Source organism: Cygnus olor, chromosome Z (assembly GCF_009769625.2).
Source record: "Cygnus olor isolate bCygOlo1 chromosome Z, bCygOlo1.pri.v2, whole genome shotgun sequence".
NCBI classification, from domain to species: Eukaryota; Metazoa; Chordata; class Aves; order Anseriformes; family Anatidae; genus Cygnus; species Cygnus olor.
Window position 1 is genome coordinate 57,201,003 of NC_049198.1, and position 23,168 is coordinate 57,224,170.

Sequence of the window (23,168 nt, forward strand, 5' to 3'; positions counted from 1 at the left end):
AGCTTGCTGTTATTGTTGACTTTTTTCCAGAAATAAATTTGAAATATAATCCCATTAGGAAAACTTTATAAAACTGTACCACTTGGGTTTACCTTACATAATTATGACAGACTTTACTAAAGAAAAAAGAAGTAAACAACAGCAAAAACAAAATCAAAGCTAAATAAATAATAATAATAAAAAGACTTGGCCCAAGTTTGTTAACAACTTTGGAGGTGCATCTGTTCCAGAGAACCTTATTTCTGTGCTAACTTTTTGCAGCTTGTGAAAATGTCTCCAGTCAAGCAACCGCAGCTGCAGCGGTGGGACTTAGCCTATTTATTTGTGTTAATTTGAGCAGGTAAAGAGAACAACTGAGCTATTTAACTGTTCTTCAAAAACTCAGATCATGATTGCATCAGTGGACAATATATGCAAGGAACCAAGCCCAGGGAAGAAAGGAATCTCAAATCATTTAGTATTCTGAGTTAAACAAAAGACTTGTAAATACACTAAGAAAATTAAGGAGCAGTCCATAAAAAGCAGGACAGACGTTCTTGATATAAACACTACTTAATGAATAGTCACTGGATTCTTGTAGCTAACTTTAATACTGGCCCCATTTCCTATTCTCCTTTCTCTACTGAAAGTAGAAACAGCCTGTTTCACTTGTATGAGAAGTTAGGATGAGCTATTTCACACTGTACTATGAAATGCTGGGGTTGTCTGATTTAACTGTTGTGTAACATCTAATCCATGTGTATGTTCTGCTTCCTTTGGCACTTTGTTTTTTAGTCCCCTTTTCGACCTGCAGCATTACAGTAGTGGATAAAGCAAAGCAGAAGTGCTCAAGAGTAGGATATTGTGTTTTTAAACTCCTGAAAAATGTAAAAGTAAAGCACATCACAGAAACACAATGACAAATGAATTGTTTCATCTGAAGCCTTTGAGTGAAATGTGACTATTTGTTGTACATATAAGTTTCTCACCTTGGGATAATTGATGCCTATAGTTTAATTGAAGGCATTTAGTGGAGGCAGTCAGTTCAACCAAAATTACTTGGCTGTAGAATAGACAATTCAGAAGTGAAATTTCAGAAATTCTTCTCCTTACTTAATCATCGTGAACTGTAGTTATGGAATAATATATATGCATTTTTTTTTTAATTCTTGCTTGAGTTTAGCCCTGCAAGCATCATATATAAAAAGTACTGTATAGATATCTACAAAATTTATATATTTTTTAATCCCTTTTTAAATCTCATTTTTAAATCTTTATTTTATGACATGCAGTATGCAATGTGAATATTTTCATTGCTTTGGACTTGATGTCCAACAATAAATATTTTCTACAGTTCTGTCTCTCTCTTTTAAAAAAAAGGGGGGGTGGGAGAGAAAAAATAAAAGAAACTGTGAGCAGTTGTCTGATCAATAAGTAGCTGTCTGTAGAGCTCAATGTTTTGCTCTGCATATATCCACTTGTCAGCTCAGTGCTACTTCCCAGAGTGAGAAGAAGAGAAAAGATGGTACAGTAGCTCAAGAACAGTTGAAGCATAGGAGATTACAAGGATTTGGGAGCTTAGGCAAATATTTGCCAGTAATTCCTTAGCTTAATTTTGATAGACTTCCACAGTTAAATGTCTATGTCTTTTCCCCAGCAGAATTACAGATAATTTAACAAGTGGAGCTGTTTACAATGTTTCAAGGAAAACTGGAAAAAAAACCACACAATTCAACTAACACAGGTTTCCTTGCTAACCTGAAAGTAGGGCTCAGTTTTTTTTTTTTTTTTTTTTTTTTTTTTTTGGCTTGCAAACTTGATCCGAGATCTGGGTGAATATGAGCTCTTTCCAATTTCCCCCCTCCAATATGAAAACCAAATTGAATTCAATTTTTTTACATACCCTTATTTTAAACAATTTGCATCATATTCTCTAATCTCAAGATCAAGTACAATACTGATACACGTTTATATTTCAGATGTATGTTTGTGTAAAGTATGTTACCAATATGGTAATGCAACGGCTAATGTTTTCTGTCATCCCATGATTCAATTGTCATTTTAAGGGTCTGCAGACTTCTGTGACCAGTGAAATAAATAAAGAAGTACATTTGCAAGTGTCTACATTTGTTAAAATTTTACATAACACTATCATATATGGGTACTGCCACATGAATTCATAACCTCAACATTTTTATTTAAGACAGCCATAATATGCTTATTCTTCATTTCTCTATTAATAACCACAGGATAAAAGACAAAACAAAGAAACAAGCAAATGAAACAAAACACCCTGCAACTCTAAAAAAAGGCAGGATAAGAAGAGTGAGAGGAGAAGACAAGGAATCCATCAATTAATCTTTTCTATATCCTCTCAGGGGAAAACAAAACAAAACCAAATGAACAAAAAAGATGAAACCAACCAAAAACAAGAAGCCACACAAAACAAGTACCCACCTAGATGAGCAAAATACAAAAACTCTCACAAAACATTGTTTTCTATCCCGTACTGAATTTTTAAAGTGGTGCCAATTTATGAGACACTACATGATCAAGATATGTAAAGCATCTCCCAGTTGTGTCTGTAGTTTGAAAAATCAGTTTGGTAACTCTACTTGCATATTTTGTGGAACTTCAGATAAAATCTCAGTCACCAATACAGCCATTATAATGATCACTTCTGAAGAATATACTAGAAAAGCAGCTTCAGGATGAAAAGAGTATCATTGCTTTAAACAACTTTATTTTATTGGGATCTCTAAAGGGATCATCATTAAAGTCACTCTCTGTTAATGTAATATAATGTAATGTTCTTAACTAAGCAGCATAAACCCTCACCCAATTAAAAAAAATATATATGAAAATTTACAAGATCAGACGTTATTTTTACGTATGCTTTTACAATTCTTATTTTGCAATACATTTCTCTGCAAGATGCAGTCCTTCCCCTTTTGTTGTTCAAGGTCATAGTACCTGAAGAGGGCCCTGTGAGCCTCCTGAAAAGCTTGCTTTGTGCCTCTGCTATGTTTTGATAGGTTACATTGTGTATGTGACCTGCTGCCTTTTTTTTTTTATTTTGTTCCTATAGACACCACAGATATATTGAGTAACAGTAAGGTCAAATTTATTTCTTGGAAATCTGGGTGGACATCAGCAAGCTGATGTTGAAGCCAGCTTAGAGACTGAAAAAAATTACTGTTTGTTAATTATTCTTACTTGTGCTATTTTCTCATTCAAATGGGATTATGAGCAAATCAAAAGGGATTTTACTAAATACTGTTTTTTGAAAACACAGCTATGCAAATTAGCAAGTTTAACAGCCCTAGGAAACTGTTAAGGATGGCTCAAATTCTTCTGGTAGACCAAGAGGAAAAGAAATGTTTTCCGTCAGTGAGCCCAGTGGGGTTCTAGGGTCATGACTGAGTCAGTTGTAGTAGAACAGAAAACCTTTGGGCAATGGTGCTGGGAATGGCCATTTTGGGCTCAGTTCTTCCTTTGGTACTTTTCAGAGAAATTCACTTTGTGCTCAAAGAGGACTAGAAGCTGCCTAGTGCTGTGCGGAACATTTGCTGAGAAGGAGGTTTGGACTTGGCAATTCACGAAACTTCCACTCATCTGGGAGCCTGGGCTGAGTGAACTTGAATCTGAATGCAAAATACTGTTGTATTTTGTTTCCCCTGCTGGGAGAAATTGCATAAGGAAGCTTCCCCCACATCACCTTTGAAGTGGCGAGAGGTGTTTAGAGGGACCACCAAGTGAACGATTTGAGTGGGATTAAAAGAGAATTATATCTGGATTTAGAAGAGTGAATGATTGAAAATAAATTGTTATCCTAAGAGTCTGCAAGTACACAAGGTTATCTGTCTGACAGTCCTGCAGAGACTATAAACTCCTTGTGAAGGGTCCATATTTCTGGTGTATTTGCAGAGCCCACAGCAGTCTGGATTTGGGTGTCCCTTTTATGAGGGAGAGAGAAACTGTGAGTACATTTTCAGAACAGAGGCTAGCTTGGATGATGAAGAGCCAGGGAGGCAGTTTAGGTCTAGAATCACAGAATATAATCAGACAATGGCTCAGGTGATCCAAAGTCACCTAATACGAGCCCCTGCTCAAGCAGGGCCAACTTCAAAGCCAGAGAGGCTGCTCAAGGCCTTGTTCAGCTAGGTTTGAGTATCTCCAAGGAAGGAGATTGCACACCTCTCCAGGCAACCTGTTCCAGTGTTAGACCACCTTCTCAGTAAGGCTTTTTTTTTTTTTCTTGTGTCTAATGCAAATTTCCCCTTCTGCATCTTGTAATCATTGGCTCTTGTGCAGCTCCAAAGTGCCTGATTTTCTTCTACAGCCACCTACTTTTTAGTTAAGAAAACACTTAGAGCTTCCCTTAACATCGTCTGCAGGTTGAACAAGCCCCCAGCTTTGATAAGGCAAATGCTGAGTCACTCCATCCCTACCTTAATGGCAGCTTCCCACTAAGATCTTGAAGGAAAAAAGACACTATTGGTAAAGGAGGACTGTTGCAGCCCTGGAAATCCAGCATGGAAGTTGCCTGTGGGTTTTTGAATCCACTGTAAACTTTGAGTGAAAGAAAACAGGTAATTTTTCCTTTTACAAGGGGCAGTAGCTTTTCTTTCTCTATAAATGGCATTTCCCCTAAATGACATTTCAAAAATTAAAAGCATGTAACATTGTTATTTATCTTTATAAAACTATTTAGGAAATGTTGATTACTTATAAGGAAATGAACAAGATATCTGTGGCAACAGTCCAGTTAGAAGGACATGGAGTCAAGCTGTGACAGGGGAGGGTCTGGCTGTATATCAGGAAAAGGTTCTTCACTGAGATGGTGGTCGTGCATTGGAACAGGCTCCCCGGGGATGTGGTCAAGGCACTGAGCCTGTTGGAGTTTAAGAAGCATTTGGACTATGTTCTTTGTCATATGGTCTGAATTTTTGGGTGGACCTATGTGGTGCCAGGAGTTGGAGGCAATGATCCTTGTGGGTTCCTTCCAACTTGGGATATTCTATGATTCTATGACATGTTTATGTGTAGAATTTTTATACCACATAAAGTTTTAAAAGATGTTAATGATAAGATCCATGGAAATTAATTAGCTACACTGAGATCTGTGAAGATTAATTAGTTCAGAAAAGTAAGAGACAGATGAATAGCCAGTCAAATGCAAAACTACTGGAAGTGACTTAACGGCAGAAGTGAAATAACATGACCTACTTGCTGTAGGTCTGTAATATATACATAAATTTAAATAGAATTACAGAGTCTTTGAGACTGGAAAAGATTGCTGGAGCTCATCTAGATCACTGTAATTCATGACAGAGCCAGCTTGGATCAGTTTGCTGAAGACCATGTCTAGATGAGTTCGGTATATTCAACATTGAGATTTCAGTCTCTCTGTTAGTAGCACAGATAAACAAAAGACATAACATTTTTCATTTTTCTTTTATTGCAACCCATTGCAAGGTTAGAAGTTTCACGGAAAAATAGAAACTTACAAATTGTGTGAATAGTTTTAATGCACTCATAAAAAGACATTAAAAGAAAAATGACTAAGATTCTGTACTATATCTGCAATATAATTAATTGGCTTTATTCTGAAAATATTTGTTGCCATTTTGGAGTAAACAGAAAGCCCAGCATTACACATGTTCACATGTATTTACCATATTTAAAGCAAAAACTTTACTATATATTTTTCAAAAGAAATTAGTTCATCCCCATTTTGAAAAGTCTAAGAAGAAAACATTCAACACTCTCACTGGAATTACTGTGAGTTGATGTTTCTGTTGTAAAAAATTATGCCATGGAAATCAACATACAGTTTTACAGAGTTATACAGCCATACTAAACAAGCTCTCTAGGTTAGGCTGCATCAAACTTTCTGGATTAGCAAAACATTTTTACAATAACAGCAACTCTTCAGCTGAAGCTTAAGCATTTCATACCTTGGATTAAAATGCTGTTACCTTTGAAGAACAAATATCCAGTGTTATACACATCAAATCATTCTTAACCAAATGGTAATACTTTCAAAGTTAACGCAACTTCAAACTGAAGCTGCAATATCTATATTTTCACTATCCCCTTGTCAAAATTTACTCCTTAGAATGCAATGTGACACACAGAAAATTAACCTTTTTATGTATTTACTATTGGTATTTTTTTTGCTTACACTGTATTATAAAGCGTCCTACAAAATAATGGTCCTACAAAATAATAACCTACAGTAGGCCTCATGTTTAGAGGCTTTTATCGAGGTAAGCATTCCTTGCATTGTAAGATCTGTTGTAAATTAACAATCACAAATGAAATGAGAGGAATCCCCTTATTGGTTTCTAACCATTCATCTGAATTGCCCAGTTCAGCAATAAAACAGCATAGAGCAGGCAAATTCACTTAAAAACAAACAAACAAACAAATTAAGAAAAACAAACAAACCTTTTTTTTTTTTTTCAGTCAGATACTTAAACACTGTCTGTTAACTTATTTCTGATTGTTTGTGTATTCAGTTCCTGCTTGACTTTATATGGTGGGAACTGGTTATCAGTGTGAGGTTAAGCGTTGCAAAAATTGCAACATGAAAAGATTTGGAAATCTGTACAGCATCTACTATGTGACCATTTTAAACAAAATAAAATGAAAGAAAATATAATTTCTGTGAAGTGAAAGAAAGAAAAGAAGTATGATTGTCCTTTAAATATCCATTCAGTCATTATCATCATTTACTAAGATTTCTGTTCAAAATAACGACTTGTGAAATTATCAAACAGTCTGTAAGACAATCACAATTCTTTGTAGATTTTCTTATACACTATGCATCGTAAAATTCCTGGGGTAGCTTTAGTAAATAAGAAGTATCAAGTTTAGCTCCCAGTTTCAGCACAGGCCTCTGCTGATCATCTACACTGGTGCTAGCATTGAGTTACCATCTAAAAATCAAAGGAAACGCACATGACCAAGGCAAAAGAAAGTAAACAGAAGAAAACAAGCTTAATATCTTTTATAACTCAAGTTACCCATAGAACTAGTAGGAATCCACTTCAAGAAATCTGCCAAAGACATTTATATCTTTTATGCAAACAAAAAGATACGATGCATTTCTAAAGTTTTGTTTCAATAGCAGTACTTAGTTGTACAGTACATCAAAGTCAGTGTACAGCTTTTTCCATTTTACTGTAACCTCTGTAAACTCACAATTATATTGCATTCATTGTACGTATCACAATGAAAGGTTGTGAACCCCCTGCAGTCCCATTAGATCTACTGAATGCAGCAGGGTGGTAGAACTGTCGTGTTGGTGTAGGAGGTTAAGAGGCAGTAGACATATTGGGTGTCCATCCCATTTGATAAGCCCGTTCCAATGTCCTCTTGCAATCCTGTAGTACAGTACTGAAGGTTATATGCGGATACTGCTGCACTAGCTGCTCCACTGTGGCTTCATTCACCTGCAGTTGAAGAAAAGAGTCCATGATGGGCAAAAAGTGAATGAAAAGGACAATGTTATGCAAGCTAAATAAATAATCAAGCTCTGGACTCCTGGGAGGACTTGCAGGATTGGACTGTCCCCTGATACAATAGGCTGCACTTACCACAAATGTACAAAATGTGATGCTCTATTAAAGACAAAAAAAAGAGCTCAATTTCGTATTACAGGGAGAAGTTTTATATAACATTCTAGTACATACTGTTTGATTATTTTTGACTGAAAGCAAAAAAAAAAAAAAAAAAGACAAAATATCCCCATTTGAAAATATCTTTGTTTAAAAAAAATGCAACAGTGTTTAATAATCTATCAATCTACTATAATTCTATGCTGGACCAAGCTGGTTAGTCCTGGAGCGCAAAACATAATTACTCAAAGAAAAGCCATATTGTTTAACAATGCACTGCCCAGATTTCTTTATCTTGAAGTGGAAGCACACTCATTCCAGCTCACTCAAGCAGACATAGGTTTGGAATCTAAGATTTTCTTGGTTTTGGAAAATGAAAATTGATTACATCTATCAATTAATTTATGGTACAATTATAATACTTTTGCACATACTAAGTAGAAGGTCCACAATCAGCACTACTGAAATGAACTTGCACTGTATAGTGGCTCTCAGTGTGGCTGCAATAACAAATACAAGATAATATGACAAGGAGAAAAAATTCAGGCTATTCTATATTGCAGGTATATCAATTGGTAATATAGGTCAACTTTTCTGAATATTCAAAGTCCTGCATGTCTTCATATACCTCACAGGTAGAAGGTTTTATTTTAGCCTTTTAGTGTAAGGCTAACACTACACAAAGGGTTTTGTGGGCAGAAATAAGGGGATCAATAATTAAAATATACAAGCTTGTCAGGTCAGGGATGTCCCTCCTAAATCTTAAACATCAAAGGTAGCACCTTTATTCTTGATTAGACAAGGCAATCAGACAAGCCTAGCTAAACCTAACACCTTTACAATTGCAGCACTGTTAAGGGATTAATTTGTCAATTATTTTTAAGCTGATTGCAGTTCATATCACAGAACTAGACAGCTTCCTTCATCCTTTAGATAAATGAAAGATTAACTGAAGAACTATAACTTCTAGGTAGCTCTCTTTAAAATCCTTGCTGTATGCTTGGGCATTTTAAAATACATCAATACTACAATTAAATACTAAACAGCCTAGATCGGTAGCATGTACAACAGATATCACTTGTTGGTTTTTTCCCCACTGTGTCCCACATTCAAGGCCAAAAGTAAGAAACTGTACTAGAATATTTACTACCATTACAAAGATCCACCTTGGGAATAATATTTTAAAGCACAGTGACCACGATATCTAATAATATTTTTGTCCTTAAAAGATAACAAGGAGTGCATCCTTCTGAGCAGTGATTGCACTCAATGACAGGGATAAATGAAAGGTTTAATATCCAGTTCTTCTGCTTTGATAATAGAAACACTCAATCTTCATTGGAAGTTTCATCTAGCTGAGACTGACTTGGATAGAAAACTGGTTTAACTTTCCTTTATAACACACACTGTACTCTTTTGGCAAATTACTACATTACAGAAACATCTTCCAATGCTGATAAACAAGAAGTGACTTTTAATGAATCAAAATGAAATCAGACATAGCACAAGTCCTCCGAAATATCTGATATTTACAGCTGAATACATACATATTTTCAAGCTGTCAGCAACACTTCACAGAATATTGCTTGTAAGAGAAGAATCCCCTAAGCTGTATTTGCTACTATTTGCCTATTCAAAAATAGTCAAAAGCTCTTTTCTTTAAATTTGTGGCTCAGAGAGCCATGGCAGAATCTATCATATTACCAGAAACTTCTCTTAATGGTTAACCAGCAAGAATGAAGATGCTTACCACAGACAGCTGCTCATTCTTAATGGGAAACTTAAATAAGAGATATTGTTCATCTACTAGATATCTGCTAATACTAGCAGTAAATAGAGGCTGTTACGCTTCAACACACACTTGGTAGGCCTTATTTGTTAGAATAGCATGGATATTATGTTTTTAAAGAGCTAACTGATGAAATATCATTAGAAGATTTTCTGTTACAGGAAACAAATAAGGCAAATCTGTTATGAAGAGGTCATTCAAACACCAGAAGAGAGGTAATGATCAGAGAAAACCATGGATCCTCCATGTCCTGATATATCTTACCGAAGACTGAACACATTTACAGAAGCAACAGTCTAGCTAGATATAATGTATTTACTGCAAGGCTAACTTAAGTGAAATAGCATGGCCCGTGATGCTCAGGAAGACAGATGATGTTACAATGCTGTCTTTTAGTCTCAAAATCTATGAAGAAATCCATGGTAAACAATTTAGCACTAGCCATTATAGCCTATAAATAAATAAATAAATAAATGCAATTATTACTGTATAAATAATATTTAATACAGTTATTACTAATTACTACTTTACTAAAGAAGAGAAATAAGCTTTTGATATTGAGTGCCAAATGCAGTTAAAAAATAAACATAAGCATGCAGAGGATAGGCAAAACCACTGCAGAAATGACTTTATGACAACGTCAGATATTTTATGACCAAAACCCAAATAGCAGAAGGTTTTCTGCATTTTTTGGTGAAATATTATAAAAACTTTTTAATTTGTTAGTTTGATCCTAAGCAACAATTCAAGTGGTATCGAACAGCAAAGTAACTACAAATCTGTCATTTGAAAAATTCTCCATGAAAAAAATATCCATGATAAATGGAGATCAAATATATGTAACCTTTTGTAAAATGTAAATATTTTAAATCCAAAGAAAATAAGTAAATAGTGAAAAATTATTCTGGAGAAAATAAATTCAGTATAAGACCATGCAACAGAAAAGGGTAAAAAAAGATCCTATTTGGCAGTGGGACCCAGGGTGAGAAACAAATGCAGACAGTTAAGCCACAATATATACTCCCTACCAGAATATTTTGATAGCTTGTCTTTTACCACCAGAAAAACAGATCAAACACTAAAAGAATGTAAAATTTTTAGTATTTTAAATTTTCTGTAGTATTAGACTAAAACTACACTATCTAAAAGGTGGAAAAGTAGAGAAGTCAAGAAAAATTTGATCCTTGTTAATGAATAAAATAGATAAATAACATCTGAGTCAACTCCTGTGGTACCCTTCTCATCAGTTCTCCTAATGGTAGGATTAAGATGCAAAGAAGTCTTATGTCTAACCATTAGAACAGAAGCTTCTGTCTCATTGTTTAGAAGCAGTCTGGCTGGTGATAAAACAAAAGCACCGAATGCCATTCCCTAAATAAATTATGCCATTCCCTAAATAAATTAATTACATAAACAGCAATTTTCCCTACTCAGTTTAAACAGTCTTGTTCACAGAATGAAAAATCACAGAATCACAGAATCACAGAATCGTCTAGGTTGGAAGAGACCTCCAAGATCATCTAGTCAAAATAAAATAAATAAAATCAAAAATAAATAAAATCAAAATAAAAATCTTCACATCTTAATACCCCTTAAAATGTTTTATTTTTCTTCCACACAACTTTCATTAGTCTTTGTGTTTTGAATTGTCAAAAGGAGGACTACTGGCTAAACATAAACTAGTTAGATCACATAATACATAATCATTCATCTGCATTCATCTGCATTTGAATAGTCCCTCAATTACATTTTAACACATACTGAAAGAATGCAGTCCTTACTATTAACAGTCAAATTATTAGCTTTGTGTGAATATGGTCATCAAACAGAAAAAACAAAACAGCAATGAAGTTCAGTTTGAAACTATTTTTTTTTTTTTTTTTGGCTGACAAAAATTTATTCCAGGCCAGAGAAAGAACTGATTCATAAAAGTAAAGGAGAAGATATGTTACAGAAACTGTTAGGAGCAAGTGATATCATCCCCTCTTAATCCAATTGGAGCAGTTACATAGAAATCATGATTTTGAATCCTTTTTGCTTAAAGAATCTGAACACAAAACTCATATTTCCCAGGACAGTACATTTGAATTTGTGATAAAGGAATGTTATCTAGGTGGGACCTCCTTAATTTCTTTTTATGATGATAGTGTGGATATGCACAGAACACTTACATATTATTTGCACTAGCAAAAAAATAATATTTCTGTATGAGATAATTAGGAATTCATCTGCGAATGACGAACATGAAGTAGAAGAACATCCACAAAAGGGTTGAGAGAGTAGTTCTTCAACAAGCTCTAAACTCAGTCTCACTATGCTAGGTATACACCTAATGTGGGTGAAATGTTGAGAAGACTGGGAAACCAGTGTCCATAACTCCTTCTCCCTTTTAATTAAAATCATCAACAACAGAAAAGTTGAAAAAACACCTCCAGTCTGTAAATGTTTTTCCCAGAAGGAACTAACTGGCATTTATGAGTTGATTTTTCAGGTTCATGATTTTTCAGGTTCAGTATCTAATGAAACTACAGTTTTCATTTAATAAGCTACTCACAGAAAAATACTCCAATTTTTGATCTGGTATGCTAAATTTACTCACCTGATGTGATTGCTAGCATTTATTGATTTAGTACATCATTGATATCTGCTATGGACCACCGTGAGTAATTTCTTTTATGGCATCCTCCCTGAGTTCTCATGTCAAAATTTAAACTGCAAACATAAATAATAACTAGATAATTTTTAGGTTTTGCTTTTAAATATGCCATGTCATTTGACAGCTTCAGTGACAATTTCAGCATTGTTTTCTTTCGTTTCTAGAACAGAAAATAAAAAATTTCTAAAGACTCTAAATCATCCTAAAGAGAATTGTTTAGGACTAGGGTCTATTTTTCTTTACCTTTTACTTCCGTTATGTTCCCAGAACAGATCTGATTAAATTCAAGGGAGTCAAATTTTCCTAATCTTGTTAAAATAAATTAGGGATTACAATTGAAACCATTGGTTGAACTAGACATTTCTTTTTAATGAGAGTGCCAGCTTCATTCATAAATGAATAAGACAAGCAGAGATTTAAGGAATTTTCCTATGCAAAACTTCTCTAATTACTTTTAGCTAACTTGCTAAAAGTTAGTATCATGACCAAGAGATGTCTTGTATTGGAATAGTAAGTGGCACACACAGGGGCTTTAAAACGCTTTGGTTTTTACTGGGGGAACTCCTCTAGTACACTGCTAACAAGAGTTGTAGGACTGCCTGGAACTCAGAAACTCTTCCTACAGTTGTATGAAGGGCAGTCTCAGCATTCAGTTCTGATTCTAAAGCCACTAAAACCTCCAAGAAGTCTGTTCCCAAGAAGGGTGTTGTGTCATTCAGGGTAATACTGAAAAGTGGGAGTAGAGTCATCACCTGAACCGAATGTTTTATGTTGCTCTACAGTGAAGAAGTATTCACCATTAATCTAAAAGGCTTCCTACATAGGGAAAAGTTCCAGGGTAACATCCAATTCACTTGATAATTCAGAAGAAAAAATGTTCTCCATTCCAAGTTAGTAAGTGAAATCAATAAGCAGCCACATAATTTAATAATAATTAAAACAAACTAACTAACTAAAAAAACAGGATCACATACAGTCCACCTGTGCCCCCCAGAAACAAACAAACAAAAAATCAGACTGCAAAAGTACTAGTGCAAAAATGCAGTATTAAAACTTGTTAGGAAAACTTGGCTATGTTCTTCTGTTGTTTGTTACATCTCACAGGTATGTTCTGCTGAAACAATCTCTGCATAGTATCTAACTTAGCTCTTTCATAATATCATGAGGCACTTTTCCTTAGTACAAAGCATGTGTTTTCATTTATGTAAACTTTCTTTTGTTTAAAAGGGTTTTCTAATCATGTTATTGAAATTTTTGCTTATGGGGTGGTTGCAGCATTATGGGTACTGAAATTTGTGTGCCATTCTGGCTCAATATACATATGGTAGTATTACTTGAAAACCCAATTTGCATGTAATGGACAAATAAATGATTCTGTAGTCATGTGTGCACCCATAATGATGGATTTTGGGTACATTTTATGTTCCATTTTTAAAAATGTTTCAGCAATAAAATCCAAAATATTCATATCTGGAGATATTAAGAAACATATATTTTCATATACACTTCCTCTTCCATAAGAAATAGTTTGTTTTCTCGAGTCAGTGTCTTATAAAAAGTGCACTTAATAACAAATGTTTGATTTTTTTTTCTGCTAATAGTTGAATGAATTTTATTCTCAGGTGGCCCAATTATAACTGTTGCCTGTAGCCATAACAAAATTAAAGATTTCTGGAAACGTTTTGTGTGAAGTGCACTTGATCAGCTAAGGCAGACATATTCCACAGAGTTTCAATGACTGCCCTCATGCCCAGGGGCAGAGCCTTTGTTTAGGACTTTAATAAAATAACAGCAGTACTGATATTAGCACAATATCCTATAGTCCAAATAAAATCCCCTACAATTTCAACAACAACAACAACAAAAAAGTATTTTGACTTAATGAATGCTGTTGTTAAAAAATGAAAAAAAAACAGTACATAAATGTACACATACAGCCATTGTATATGTGGATTTATAAATAATGAAATTGACAAGTATATATATATTTTTTCCCCACAAATACTGATGTACTACTATTATCATGACATTCAACAACTTAATTGTGTTAAGCCAGCAATTTATTTTCCACTTATATTTGGAAAGGGGAAGAAGTAGTTAAGCAGAAATACCTGTAAACATTTCTATGTTGTGAAATGAAATAAATGGAATAGACAAACTGTCTAGTATTTAATGGTAGCACTTCTGGAAGGATTTCAGAAAACATAGCAAGGTTGCTTGTGAAATATACCTCCTTTATAGTTCTTTGCTTAAATCTTGACAGAAAGGTACAGTCTTAGAGGGATGAGATTCTTTGCTGTGGTTGTTTACACAGGTGAAAGCTATTGCCTCAAACTGCCAGTCCCTGCACAGTTGCTGCAGTCACAGAGAGGAAAGCGTTACTGCAAACTAACAATACAATTCATTTCAGGTCTGTGTGAGTTTGTATAGTTTTCTAGAAGAGCCAGAGTCTCAGGTCTTGCTGTGCTAATCATTACTGCCACCACATTATTGAATATTAAAGTTGTTTAAGTGATAAAGATTTTCAGTCTCAATTCTCTTTGCTTACTGTGAGGACTTACTTTTCTATTATATCAAAGAAAACATTCTGAAAGAGCTGTTACTTTGGCTGTTTGGTGGGCTTGCTAATTCTGTTCATTTTAATCAGATGAACTTCTAGACTACACCTATACAATTTTACAAGGTAAAATTATTACCAGTATCATCATTATTTCAAATTTATGATGACACTCCATGCTTTGCTTTGTTCTTACTTATAAAAATTGCAGTTAATAAAGAATCATACACAATGAAATGACAGTGTTTATTTACATAGTGATAAATATTCTTTCAGATTACTTTCTGTCTATTCAATTAGTAACATCAGATATTTTCCTTCTTACTCTGCTACATTAACAATAACTTGAGCACGTTATTGTAACACTTGTCAAAATGGGGACCTGTAATATTAACAGAGATTTCATTCTCAAATTTTGCCAGCTGGAAAAAATGATTTGAAGTTTCTGGGGACAATGCTTCAAAAAAGAAAACTTTTTTTTTTTTTTAATCATAAAAATTCTGACTACTTTACATTGTGTTTTTCCTTAATAATTGACCATATCCTGATTTTGAACCAGTGGTCAGTACCTGAGGGCCCATCCTTCTATTGCAGTATGATGTGTTCAGTTTTTTTAGTTTATAACAGTAAGGAAGGACTGATTAACTAAGGAAGATTCCATATTCATCCTACTGCCACAGATTTATTGCTGAACTATCAGCCTAGGAGATTAAAATATTTTGGTAAAGAAAGAGTTGACCTATAAGTACAAAAACATTCCATTTGTATAAAGAATCCTTTTTTGTATTTTAGCAGATGCCTTCGTTCACACACACAATGGGTCTGTGATTCTAGTTAGCTAGGAAAAAAAAAAAAAGTATTGTTCTGTCTTTTAAAACTGTTGTATTAAAATTGTTGTATTGAAAACCAAAGAGAAATAAAACAGATGTACCGGTGCAGGTGCACAAACAGGTGCATCAAGCACAGTACTGGTAGCTGGTTGAGGGAAGGGGTTGTCCCACTCTGCTCTGTGCTGGTGTGGCTGCACCCTGAGTACTATGGGAAGGTCAGGGCACATTACAAGAAGGACATAAAACTATTAAAGAGCATCCAAAGGCGGGCAACAAAGATGGTGAAGGGTCTGAAGGGCAAGATGTGTGAGGAGCAGCTGAGGTCCCTTGGTTTGCACAGCCCAGAGCAGAGCAGACTGAGGGGAGGCCTCATGGCGGCCTGCAGCTCCCTCACGAGGGGAGCGGAGAGGCAGGCGCTGAGCTCTGCTCTCTGGGGACAGCGACAGGACCCGAGGGAACGGCATGGAGCTGGGACAGGGGAGGGTCAGGCTGGGTGTTAGGGAAAGGTTCTGCACCCAGAGGGTGGTCGGGCACTGGGACAGGCTCCCCAGGGCAGTGGTCACAGCACCGAGCCTGAGGGAGTTCAAGAAGTGTTTGGACAACGCTCTCAGACAGAAGGTCTGGTTTTTGAGGAGTTGGACTCAATGATCCTTGTGGGTCCCTTCCAACTTGGGATATTCTATGATTCCATGATTCTAAATGTTATTTTCCTTCTATTGTGGGTTAGCGAGGATAACTAGCTTCCTTCTAATGGTATTCAAAGATTTTATGAATCTAAAATCTTAATTAGTTATACATTGGCAGCTCCTACACTATACATATACAATTTAAAAAAAAAAAATCAAAGTACTCTTTATTTTATGCAGCAAAGACCTTTTAACAAATTATAATGTTTTAAGAGAAAAAAAAGCTATATAAATGTTTTTATAGGGAAGGATTGGATATTTTCAGACCTCAATATCACAAAATCATAATTTCAAATCTCAAAATGAAACCCTTAAAAATATAAAAGATGAACTGGTAGCAGTTTGTCAGGGTTTTTGATCAGGCTAACAATTGTTAGCATTTCTGAAGACAGAAGGTAAATTGCTGTACCAATTATATTAAAACAAGCCATAGCCAAGTTGTGCTGTTCCCCTGCTGATTAAGAACAGTTTAGCTCAAAAATGTACTTGAAATGTAAAGATGCACCTACGATCTTGTCTCCTTTTCACTTACTTTACTTCAGTTACATAGTTAAATTAAAAGTTTGTGGATGAACGGTAAAAATGTCAAAAGTCATGCTCACTAACATATATATATTCTAAACAGAAAAATCTTTTTGTCCTGAGTTGATATTTTTTTTCATAAGCTAGCATTTCCTCATACACAAGGGGAGCTGCATCCCAGTCAGGCTAATGATTTGCAGTTTGCACAGAGTATACTTTTGCAAATGTTTCTAAAACAGACTTTGTTGAAGGATGAAGTGACAAATTACTTTAAAAAATCTACTGATTATCTAAAAATCTGAAGATACAAATGAATTTTTAATGGACTATTTTTATGTTTGGGGGTCATCCATCTTCCTTCTTTTTTGTAATATAAAATATTGTGGGTTTTATTTGTCAGTTGTATTTCCCATCAAATTCTGCACTCTGAAATCTCAGTAAAACTATAAAAAGAAATATATGCTACAGTTGATCTGAGAAAGTCATCTGGAATAAGCTGCAGACTTTCAGATGTATTTTCATGAATAAAAGTAACACGAATTTCTAAAAAAAAAAAAAATTTTAAATGCAAGGAATAAAGGCTGTGATGATTTATTAACTGACATTGTATCCATTCACAGCCAACTTTGTCAGACTCACTTCATTTCATTCACATGTAGCTGTGAATGTCAAATTTTGCAGGCCTTTGTTTTTCAGTGTCTTTTTTCTGCATATCTTCTCAAGAAATGTCTCCTGCATTTAAGTGGTAGAATGGCTGATAACCATTGCAAACAGCACCACAGCTATAGTAAAAGGATATCAAAATATGAAAATCTGTGTGAGAAAAGTTGCAAACAACATGCAAACAATCATTATTCTGATTATTCTGACACCAGCCAAGCGAGCTATAAGCCAGAGAAACAGATCAAGTTTTTAGCCACAATTTCCTAGGTGATATCTAGCCATTTTCCATAAAGGTGAAGAGTTCAAACTGCCATTATATAAAGTTGGTTGGAATGTTGTGAAAGCACAATAAAGAAGTGCTACAAAGAGATCTTTAAAATGAATTCTAGCAATTACTAGTGTAGAAAACCTTGCTCTCTTTCTCTGATATATTTTAGAAATATGAAAAATCCAACAACTGGAAACAGATAAGTAACTACAGTGGTGCAATAAATATGATCTAGGTCAGTTTAAGAGTAGGAATGTACAAAATGTTCAGAAAAAGAAGGATGAAACATCTGGATTTCAAATTGTGAATCTGATGTGGGACATCGTTTTATGCCTTAGGATTGCTCACAGGGCTCTTAAAAGTCCTGATGTCAGTTTTTGTACGAGAAAAGTAAGCACCTTGTAACTGCCCTCTCAAAGTAGGTAAAGTGTCACTTGTATATGTGTGAGAAACCATTTTTGGGACATAAAGAACATATCATTGTTTATCAATTTCATATAGAAAGGACATGCAATACTTTGAAGTATAAGCTTTCAAAAGCTGTGATAAAAATAGAGATACAATTAAAATTTGAAGAATGGACAGTCATGTTGTCTGCTGCGGGAGGCTGAGCTGAGTGAATTGAATACTGCCCCACACTGCAGCCAGCCCTCTGCCTGTCTCAGCAGTCAGGGAGGTGAGGAGCCCGAGCTCCCTCTTGCCCTGGCTGAACACGGAGCGGGGCCCTGGGGTGCCATCAGAGCCTGCAGCCAGCAGTTCTCCTCGCTGCAGGGAGGCTGGGAGCCATGGCCACTCATGCTGCCCCAGCAGCAGGAAGGGGCAGCGTCAGGGACCTGGCAATGGCATGCCGTGCCAGTGCCCACGGGAGTGCCAAACAGAAATGCCACGGCCTTTACGCCTTTTCCAATTGCAAAACTCTAAAATGTCCTGCCTAGGCTGCAAACTACTAACCCTCCCTCTTACTGCTTTCGGAAGTGGACAATCAGAACCACAGCATTTATTTTTTATGAAATGTGTAACTCGCGCAGCCCCGAGTGCTGCTACATGCCTGTACACACACGCACATAAACAGACATACAAATATGTATTTCCACATAGTTCTTGGTATTCTCCTAGAAAACGGAGAATGAGGTGCATCAGGAGACAGCACAGCACTCTGTGCCCTGACTGGGAAGCAGCATATGTCCTAACAGATGGGTCTCTGCCAGGGATGCAGCACGGCTGGTGAGTGTCCATGAGAGCTACCAGAAGGGATGAGGGGCCTTGCTGCTTTCAAGCGTGCTGATGTATGCTTGCAGGCAACTGGGGACTGCACTGTCCAAAATACAGGGACTCAAAAATATTTAGGGTCTGCCTTCTAAGCACCTAAATAGCTTTGGATGTCTGGACCACAGTCTCTCAGAACTCCACCTGTCACTGAAAATGAATAGGACTTGTCTCACTACACCTATGCAGTACAGTGCAGGAGCCTGGAGAGATCACAGAGCTAGCACTATCTGAGCTGGTCATGGAAATGCAAGTAGTAAGTTACACCACCACATCTCTGTGACAGGACCTCATGAGTGCTAATTTTCCTGGACAAAATGCTGGGCCTTGGCAATCAGCCTGCCATTAGGACACATGCGTGAGCATCCATGCTGCCCTGCACTGCCCCAGCAGCATCAGTGCATTCAGGGCTCTCTCTGTGGCTCAGACACCATTGCTGCACAGTGCAAGGAGAGCCAAATTTGACTCCATCGTGGCGGTGCTAAGGAAAATTAAGAAAGAGAGACATTTTCTCACTAACCTTGCCTTTAGTGTCTGTACATTGAAAAGAATATTTAGATTTTCTATCTATGTATTGTAAAACAAAATTATAATATGGCTAGTTCTGAAAAACTTTCATCATTTACCAATTTTTGACTTTCTCTGTATTTGATTTGTAAACAGTGACTATGTTGCTATTTAGTAACATTAAATGTAATAAAAATAGTGTTAAAAATGCTTATTAGAAAATTCCAACTTAAATATATGCCCTCATTATGATGATCTCATGGTAAAGCGTTTTTATGAGACTTCTACACAAAACGACATTTATTTTAAGGCAAAGAGCATATTGCTCCTGTGGTGTGCATGTTAGATGGTAGGGAACATGATAAAAAGAAAGGTCATGGCAACAGCAGTTTGATGAGAAATGAATAATTTGATTATTTTCATGGTATGGATCAATAATGCTCTGCATCTACTGAAACCCATTGCCTGAAGGCACTTAGATAATCAATGGCATAAAACAGAGCCTGCCTTTGCCCAGGCTTGCAGCCTCTCTGATCTTTCTTGGGAGGACCCTTGACGCCTGTAATTTATGTCAACTGCATATCAAAGAAATTCCACAGAGCCTGGGTCATAAAGAGTATTTTAGTGGTAACCATTTGAAGTCTACTTACATATGTTCCTTATGTAACTCTGTTTAAGTACTTCCCCTCCAATGCCTGGGAATTCCTAGAAACAGCACAAATGCTACCTGGTACCAGTGTCACAATCAGTGCCTTAGGAGAGGAAGGTTGGCTACAGGGGGCAAGTTTAACCCTCTTTACTGCAAGCTGGCAACAGTCCAAAGGCAAGAATTTCAGTCAACAGTGCATGCAAATAAACCCTTCTGCACTGCCCAAGAATTCCCTTTAATGATGTGCTGGACACTGACATTTTTAATTTAATAGAGCAGCCATTGGAAAAAATTAGTTCTGCATGATACTGGGGAGAGACAGTTAAAGACATGATTTTCTTCGGTAATTTCTCTGTTCATTTGCAGTGGAAAAAGGGAGCTGGCATCTTCCAGCTGCCAAAAACTCTCAAGTCAAGGATACTTACTTCATTCTGTCTGTGGAGCTATTTTCCCATCAAGGCTTCACAAGCAAGAAAATGTTTCCCAATGGCGTCCTAATACTAAAATGCTTTAAGAGCATTTGCTCACATCTTAGCAAATTTTAGCCACCATACTTGAAATACACATATGTACGCACACATGCACATGTGCACGCACACAAATGCACACACGTGTGGGCATGCAGAATCAACATTGCTTTTCTTATCTGCCTGGAAGCTTTCTCAGAAAGTATTATTTTCCTTTTAGCAGTTGACTTTAACAACACAAAAGACGGTGCATAATCCTTTGTAAAGAACTAGGAAAGCATTAACCAGCAATTAGAGAAATACAGACTGTAGTACATAAAGTTTAACTGATGAGGTGGTGAAACTTGTCTTCAGCATCAAGGTCATTGATTTTCTATAGCAGCTGAAGGCAGGATAAAATTATTGCACTTATTAGATCCTTGTTGATTGTTCAACATTAGCTAAATCCACAAATAAATATATGTAAAATTGATCAGGTGATTCAGGGTCAGATCTAATTCCCAAGGTCAAGTAACCCTTTGAACATTCTCTAAGTACATAATCTTAGCACAATCCATCAAAGAGACTCACACACTCTTTTCTTCTATTGGCTCTTATAAAACACTCAAGTTTAGGAGATTAACTGGAGTCAGCTTCAGTAGACACAGCAATTCTTCTAAAGTCCTAAACCTTCCCTTGCAGTGGAAACTTTCTAAAGCTGGGTTTGCAAAATCCAATTTCTAACTTTACAACTGACCTGGAAATTATTATTCATTACCAGTTGAAATACTGTTTTGTTTGCTTGTTTGTTCGATTTAAGTGTCTTCTTTAACACGTTGCAAAGGATGCAAGGTAATGGTTTTGAGCAGGAAGCATCTTAGAATAAAAAGTGTGTTTGTTCAGGTTGTATCCAGCTACAAATTTGCATGCCTGAGAGATATGCTTATGAGGAGAATCACAAGCTGGACTCTGAAGTTTGCCTCATGATGGCTGAATAAGAAACAACTCCTGCAGGTGTATTTTCAGATTTGAGACCAGAGATTGAACCTCCAGTAGATCTTAGCTATTTTTGCTCTGCTCCTAGACATCTTTCTCTCTCATCTCTGAACTGAGACACGATTCCTGAAGCCTATATACACACACAGTGATTTTGAATAAAACTAGAACAAAACATTTTTTTTCCCTGCATGTTTATACTGGAATGAGTAAGAACACGGTACAGTACTGAAGAGAAAAAGGCAGAGAGAGCTTTTGGTGTTAGTGAAATTCTCTGCTATCATTCTTAACATTACTTGGGGGCTTCTACTGATGCTAAAACAGGAGGGTAAAGCTTCAGTTTAAAAGATATGAATTCAGTACACTTGAACACTACTATAAATATATATCCATATAGATACAGAATAAATGTTTTAATTGGGTCTCTGAAAATAAGGGAGACATGACTGAGTTAGATCTGTCTATCCTCACACTGTTCCTACTTTTCTGGCAATCCCACCAAATTGACATTTTCAGTGAGGACTTCCTGATGTGCAATTCATTAGCTCTAACCCTGTCTAATCCTGCATCTCTTTTTTTTCCCAAAGGCTTCAAAATTTTAATGTGACATAGTTGTCATTCCTGTCTTTCAGTTGGGGAGAAAGGTTATCACTTATATTCAATTCCTTTTAAATTATAAAACTACAAACTAATATACTGTTTATTTTTTTTAATTATTATTATTTTTAATGAAGAGAAATTAACTTGTAGGCATTCCTAATACATTCCAAGTGGGAAAGCTATATTCTTAAGAAAATCGGTGTTTCCAGCATCCCAAATCACTCCCTGTGTGTTTTCAAAACCATTGCATATGAGCAAGAACACAGACTTATAGAAAATCACTCTGGAGGTAGCACTGTGGTATTTTTAGCATTGTATTCTATCTTCTTTCTTTCTTTTTTAAAACAAAGCAGTCTATCACAGTTATGACATGACATACCAATCACTGCTAGTCAAAAATATTCAAAACTCTCAGAGGGCAGATTTTGCATAAAACTTGTGTGAGTATCTGAGGTTGTAGGTGTTGCTTGTGGGTGTATTTTGAAAATCTATGTCAGCAAAAATTTATAATGCTCTTTTTAGTTCTCTAGATACATTTTAGTGAAATATATGAACACAGTGTACTAGAAGAGTTACCACACTAGTGAATGCCAAACCTATTTGTACAGCAGAATACAAATCTTTCCGTCTCTTTCTCTTGCATACACACGCCCCAAAACTTACTGTCTCACACTCACTCTGAAGCAGGTACCAGTTCATGCAAATGTTGCTTACCTGATCGCATCTCATCAGCCCTAAATATCTGAGAGACTTGCTGTTTTGTGCAATTTGGGTGGCTCCATGGTCTGTGATTTCTTTGCACCATCCAACATCCACGGTCTCTATTGTCATGCTGTATCGTCCAATGGCTATCAGAGCTGTAAAAATATTAAAAACATGAGAAATGGTAAGCTCGGTTATATGGTAAGCTCAGTGGAGATAAGTTCAATTATATGTATACACTAAATGGTATTGAAATAGAATTTTCAGCAGCAGATTTCATATAACTTGTAAAAGATCTTGTCTTTTGGCATTTTTAACCATAGAATAAATATCTCTTAAAATTAGGATGCACGAGGTATTTTTCTATCTACCAATCCACATAAATAGACCAGTTAGCAGAGATATTCTATATGAACTCTTTTAATTA

The 23,168-nt window shown here is 35.9% G+C and overlaps 1 protein-coding gene across 1 annotated transcript in view; it reads right to left on the reverse strand.

Annotated features, from left to right (window-relative positions):
- Positions 1–5,422: 5,422 nt before the first annotated feature.
- The window catches only part of FBXL17 (F-box and leucine rich repeat protein 17), a 318,378-nt gene continuing 300,632 nt past the window's right edge, over positions 5,423–23,168 (reverse strand). Inside the window, exons 8-9 of the mRNA XM_040541158.1 lie at positions 22,754–22,896; positions 5,423–7,439 (exon numbers count right to left, since the gene is read on the reverse strand). Coding sequence (XP_040397092.1) covers positions 7,302–7,439; positions 22,754–22,896 — 281 coding nt within the window. The 3' untranslated portion in view covers positions 5,423–7,301. The remainder of the gene's footprint in view (positions 7,440–22,753; positions 22,897–23,168) is intronic.